This window comes from Pseudopipra pipra, chromosome 4, assembly GCF_036250125.1.
Source record: "Pseudopipra pipra isolate bDixPip1 chromosome 4, bDixPip1.hap1, whole genome shotgun sequence".
NCBI lineage: Eukaryota > Metazoa > Chordata > Aves > Passeriformes > Pipridae > Pseudopipra > Pseudopipra pipra.
In genome coordinates this window covers 70,519,841-70,525,594 of record NC_087552.1, presented here as the reverse complement: position 1 = coordinate 70,525,594, position 5,754 = coordinate 70,519,841, and the positions used below count along the sequence as shown (strand labels likewise).

At 45.8% G+C, this 5,754-nt stretch overlaps 1 protein-coding gene across 1 annotated transcript; it reads left to right on the top strand.

Annotated features, from left to right (window-relative positions):
* Window positions 1-352: 352 nt before the first annotated feature.
* FABP1 (fatty acid binding protein 1) lies at window positions 353-3,689 on the top strand. The gene is made up of 4 exons (XM_064653517.1): window positions 353-510; window positions 1,513-1,685; window positions 2,919-3,008; window positions 3,571-3,689. The coding sequence occupies exons 1-4, from the start codon at window positions 444-446 to the stop codon at window positions 3,619-3,621; spliced, it is 381 nt and encodes a 126-aa protein (XP_064509587.1). The 5' UTR covers window positions 353-443; the 3' UTR covers window positions 3,622-3,689.
* The last annotated feature ends 2,065 nt before the right edge of the window (window positions 3,690-5,754 follow it).

Sequence of the window (5,754 nt, the reverse complement as noted above, 5' to 3'; positions counted from 1 at the left end):
GTGTGCACACAACAGCAAGCAGAAACCCCCCTGGAGTCAGCTCCAGGGAACACACAATCCTTCACCACTTTCTCCTCCTCCAGGTATGTGCTTCCATACTGCAAGCTCTTTAGATGATTTGGCTCGTTCCTCTGATAATTAATCTCTTTGCCCAATTATCATTTTTTTTTATCATTTGTTTATCGATGCCACATCACAACCTCCATAAAATTGATTTTATGGGATTTCCCTGCCCCCACACTGTAAATTGTGGTCTGTAAAATGTAGAGCAATTTATCACTGACCATTGCCCAGTTTTATGTTAATGTTTGAACATGACCATAAAACAATTACATCATCTCACCTCTGGCCAACTTTTAAGGCAAAAGGACCATATAAAACCAGGCTCTGCTTGCAAGCAAGGTACCTTCTCTTGTGTTGGGAGCACAGAGAGCCTTTCCACCATGAGCTTCACTGGAAAGTATGAACTCCAGTCCCAGGAAAACTTTGAGCCCTTTATGAAAGCCCTCGGTAAGTGCCTGCATGTGCTATGTGCTGCTTTGCCTCTACAGATCCCACTAGTTTTTGGGAGCCAACTGTGCTTATGTGCTGATGACATAGACTGAAATCTCTCAGATTTCTTATTTCTATCTGTCATTTTGAAGCTGTTGGGGTTTTCAAATGTATGTGTGTGGGCATGTGATATCAAAATAGAAGAGGAAGCATCTCCCTGGCTGGGGGCTGGATATCAAGAGATGACGGGTAAAATTCTATGGCCTGCAAGAAAACAATCCTGACAGGCTCTGCAGCCACTGGCCAAGTGCTGCACACACATGACAAACCCGTGGGACCTCGGTGGCTTAGGGGGACTGCACATCTGCTCCATCAGGCTGTGAAATTTGAGGGCAAGCAGGACATGGCTCAACCCCTGTGCTGCTGCTCAGCGATGCTGCAAAGCCCCAAATTCAACCATTGATCAGAAAAATAGCAGGGGTTGTTTAAATGCTTAATGATGAATGGGGCTAGAGAGATTTCCATCAAGGGAATGTGCTCCTGTGGGGATTCAGGAGGACTTGGCACTGTTTCTGCACAGTTATGTGTCAGGGGGGCTCTACCTGCCAGATCAGCTTCAGTTTTTGGGAGAAGATTTTAGTTAACTGGTTCTGAGGAACCCTGAATATCATAAAAAAACCACTTGGTTCCTTCTTTCTACCTTGATTTATTCCATTTTTTCTTGCCTTTCAGTGACGAAAAGAAAGCAGGATTTTTTTCTTAGTCAGGGAGGTACCTATTGTGCTGCCAGCCAGGTCAGTGAGACAAGGAATATGTCTAGTTCCCACACAAAATCCAGGATGACATTCTTCCTCCCCAGCAGACTTAGGGATATGTAGCTCTTGGGAAAGCATCATCATTGGAAGTTTTTTCCACGCTGCAATAGAAATTTCCCAGCTGTAGGTCCTCATTCATTCATTCAGCAGCAATCTGCCCACAGTTGGCTCCATGGTTCACCTAATGTCTCTTATTCCTGGGCAGGGCTTCCTGATGACCAGATCCAGAAGGGCAAGGACATCAAGAGCACCACAGAAATTGTGCAGAATGGGAAAAAGTTCAAGATCACCACAACCACTGGCTCCAAAGTGCTGACAAATGAGTTCACCGTTGGGGAGGAGTCTGAGATTGAGCTGCCGACAGGACAGAAAGCAAAGGTGAGTGATCAGCCACTCCTCTGCCAGGGTTGTATGGGCACAGTGACATTAACTTTCCCTTCCAGACACTCCCTCCACATTTGAGCAAAGGGACTGAGGTGTTAAAGCACTTCTGCGCTTCTTGCATTTGTAAAGCTATTTTAATACCTGGTCTGGAAAACACAGGAAGCCAGTGTTTTAATATCCCATTTGGAAAAAGAGGATAGAGATGCTTTGGTAAATTTTTCTGACAGCAAAAGTTCTGAAAGATTTGAGGTGGAAGGGATTGACTTTTTGTCATATTGCAGCACAAAACATACCTCCACCTTCTTTTTGTTGACTCAAAGGTAGTGCAGGAAGGTCAGACAATGAATCATAAACCAATAATCTCTCCTTTAAAGCCCTAGTAGCTGTTAAATTCTCTGCTACCCTTTTCCACTGCTTCTGTTTACACTGGGTGAGATGATTTGGCAAGGTAAGGAGTTATCACCCTTGAAACTGGGTCAGCTCCCGTTCCTGGACATTAGTTTCTAATGGTTCAGAAGATGTCAAGGCAGCACCACTGGCAAATATTGCCTCTCACCTCTACCTCAGGAGAAGATGATATTTCAGGGACTTTTGAAAGTAAGAGGGATGATCACCAAAAAAATGCCCCAGTGAATCAGGCTCTGGAACTGTACTGGCTATATCATGATTTCCAGCATCATTGAAGTCCCTTTGGCATAAAGCGGGGGAAAACAGCTCTTAGAAGAGTGTTATCCTCCATAAACCAGCAGCTCAAGGACAGATGAACACATCTTATAGCTGGGCAAGACAGATAAACAGAGTTGGTCTTTGCTGGGTTATTTATCTGAGTGATTTCAATGATCAGTGATAGCTGCCCCAGGGGTGCTGGTGCTGTCTGTAGCCTTTTAAGATGTGCAGCATCTGAGGGGCAGAGACTCAGCAGATGTGCCTGTCCCTTGGAGATCTTTCCAGCTGTGACTGAGTTTCTGAAAGCTCCTTTAATAGTTTCCCACCTTGATTGAGAGTTCCCTCAGGCCCCATGCTCTCACCCAGCTCCAGTCACCTCACCCCAAAGGTTTCTGCAGCAGTGTTCAATAGGTGGGTATGTGGAGAGAAGATGACATGGCATGCCCTGGCCCAGCCCAGGTGGCTCTGCAGTCCTCTCCTACTACAGAAGGGAGAGGACAAAATGCAGGGGTTGAGGTGGCCTCCAGCAATAACATGAATGCCTCTGTGTCCTCCTACCAGGCTACTGTGCAGATGGAGGGTAACAAACTGATCGCAGAGATGAAAGGGATGAAATCCATCACCGAGCTCAATGGAGACACCATCACCAATGTAAGTATGGAAGGGCAATGGCTGGGGTAATGGTGCTTAGAGCTGCCTTCAGGGTTTGGCTCTAGAAAGCTACAGAGATGCTGGGGACCTTGGGGAGGTGCTGGAGAAGAGCATGTACCTGCATGCAGGCTCTGCAGTGAGGCACTGAGGGCAGATTCTCATTAGAGTCTGACCCAGAAAGTATTTATAAGACCCGAGTTTAGGCACTGCTGGTCAAGGTTTCAGGTAATGAGGGCATGTTCTCACCCATCCAGAGGTAAAGATGTGTGTCTGGGCTTGGCACCCTTAAAGAAGACAGACACAGCAAACTGATCCCAGCTGGGGGATGCCAGATTAACCCCACATGCTTTGGGGTATTCATGAAGAAATCCAAAGCTTTAAAAATTCAGTTTATATGAGATAGAGTGGGGATCAGTCCTGTTTTGATTTGCAAGACCAGATCCTTCCTACGTATGAGTTTGGAGCTAAGCACCATGATGATCTTTATGGGTCCCTTCCAACTTGGGATATCCTATGATTCTACAAATCCATAAAAAGCTAACACTCTCCATTTGTTTTTCAGACAATGGTGTTGGGTGACATCACCTACAAGAGAATCAGCAAGAGAGTCTAGAAACCTTGCACATACCAATCATTTTACTGTGTAAAATGCATCCATTAAAATAAAATTTTTATGAAAAACTTCTTCGTTGTCATCAATCTCTTCACTGCTACTATAAAGAGACTCTAACCTCCAAAATTCATGCAAGCACTGGTAGAAATTGGGCAACAGGCTGAGCTAAGGCTGTGCCGATGTTGTGGGATGGAGTTGAGACAGGGTGCAGGCTCAGAGCCATTGAGTGATCCTCTGAGTTGTGCCCCGTGCTGATGAGTGCTCTTCCAGCTCCTTCCTGGGGACAGGTGCCAGCATCCTGCTGGGAATGTCCCAGTGGGTCCTGCACCCACGGCTGCCCTGGCTGGGTGGATGCAGGAGCAGGAAAAGGGTTCTGTTCCCTTTCCTTACAAGCACGGCCAAAGTGATCACAAGGTGACCATCAGGGCCAAATGATGAGTGCTTTAGGTGGACTCAAGGAAATGTCAGTGATTCTGCTTGGAAAGCTGCCTTGGAGAAGCAACCAACATGGGAGCAGTTTGTGTGTGTACCAACTGCCATCTACATCCTCACCCCTCTGCAGCAGGATCCAGCCCTACAGGCTCTGGCCATGCCATCTCCTCCCCAACCCTTCCACTTTAGGAGGGCCCTAAACTGTCTTCAGGTGTCCAGCGTGTGTTTCACCCCAAACTGCACCCAATAAATTGGGTTGAACTGGAACCGAACGCTTCTTCCAGGGTGAAATACAGGTTTTATCTCCTGGCAGGAGATGGGCTGGTTGTTCCCACTGTAGACACAGAGGGAGCCCCGAAGTCATCTCCCATGCTCTTGCTTGGTGCTGCAGGCAGATGGAGATGTGGTTTTCTGATGCACACAGGAAAGGAAACTCTTTACCTTCTTATCTGCCTTTTCCAAGCCCTGTGCTTGGATGATAATTGGGAACTCCCAATTCCCACTGGGAAATGGGTATATGGCTGGTGTGATATATCTATCAGGCACGATGTACTTAGAGCCACTCAAAGCTGATCAGGATGTTAGGAAAACACTACAAGTGCTTCTCCACCTCCTTCTGCAACCTCAACACATCGCTAAAGGACCAATTTGTTCTCATATGCATCTCTCTCAGGACTCCTCCCTCCCCAGGAAAGGTTTTCATATTACAGATCTATAATAATCCTCATGCTAAGAGTTGAACAAATATGGATTGTCACACTGGGAACAGGCAGGCACCTCAAGGACAAATGGAAGGGCTTAGCTCAACAGTGCCTAAAAAGCAGATGATGGTCTCCAGTGAGCTCAGATCTTGAGAAATATCAGCAAAATCACTTAAAAATATCAAACAGAAAAAGCCCTGATTTTGTTTTCTTGCTCTTCTTTTGAGGAGCAGGCATGGGATTTCTGAAAAACCTCTCCATCTCCTGACTGCCACTGAGGGTCTGGAGCAAACCAGTTGTATTTTGAGACAGATGGGCAGACAGCAAAGACCTTTTTTTAAGCTAGAAATCCAACCGTTGCCTTTAGACTTTTCCTTAGCTCTGTTGGATGTCCACTGGCAGCTGATCCATGAGCCATCCCTTTTTTATCAATGCAAAATTGATTAAGCACCTGTCTAATCAAAAGCCAGGTGCCTAAAGGCATCAGGTAAGCAAAGGTGGATACCCCTTCTTGGAAACTGTTTGTTCAGTTACAACAATCCACACAGCCAGTGCACCACACCAGAGCAACTGGCTTCTGGCAGGGACCCATCTCATGCCCATCTGCTGCCATCACTGCAGACATTTTCTGATTTTTAACTAAGGAGACTAATTTGCCCTAATTAACTTATGTTGATGTAGGAATTCCACTTAATCTCACTTGCAAAGTGCCCACAATTTGATGTTGCACCTGTGCCAGCTGTAGAATCATTTTTCAGCAGCTTTTCGTCAAAAATATACCACTGAACACGAACACCATCTCTGAGTCTTACTGAATTTGCACTCAGCGCTCACAGACATACATGACACTTTTTGGAATCAGCTTCCCACTTCTACCATCCTATGGACATCACTGGAAAGAAATTATGTCGTCTCAAGGAAGTAACAGAACCACTTAGGAAAAATCATTTAAAACTTAACAAAGGACTTCATAATCAGGACTTGTGTAGAGAGAAACAGG

Excerpts from the sequence above, each read along its gene's own strand:
- FABP1 (XM_064653517.1), top strand. The coding sequence starts at position 444 with ATGAGCTTCACTGGAAAGTATGAACTCCAGTCCCAGGAAAACTTTGAG. Across the intron at positions 1,686-2,918 it reads CGACAGGACAGAAAGCAAAG|GCTACTGTGCAGATGGAGGG; the intron begins GTGAGTGATCAG and ends TCCTCCTACCAG. Across the intron at positions 3,009-3,570 it reads ATGGAGACACCATCACCAAT|ACAATGGTGTTGGGTGACAT; the intron begins GTAAGTATGGAA and ends TTTGTTTTTCAG.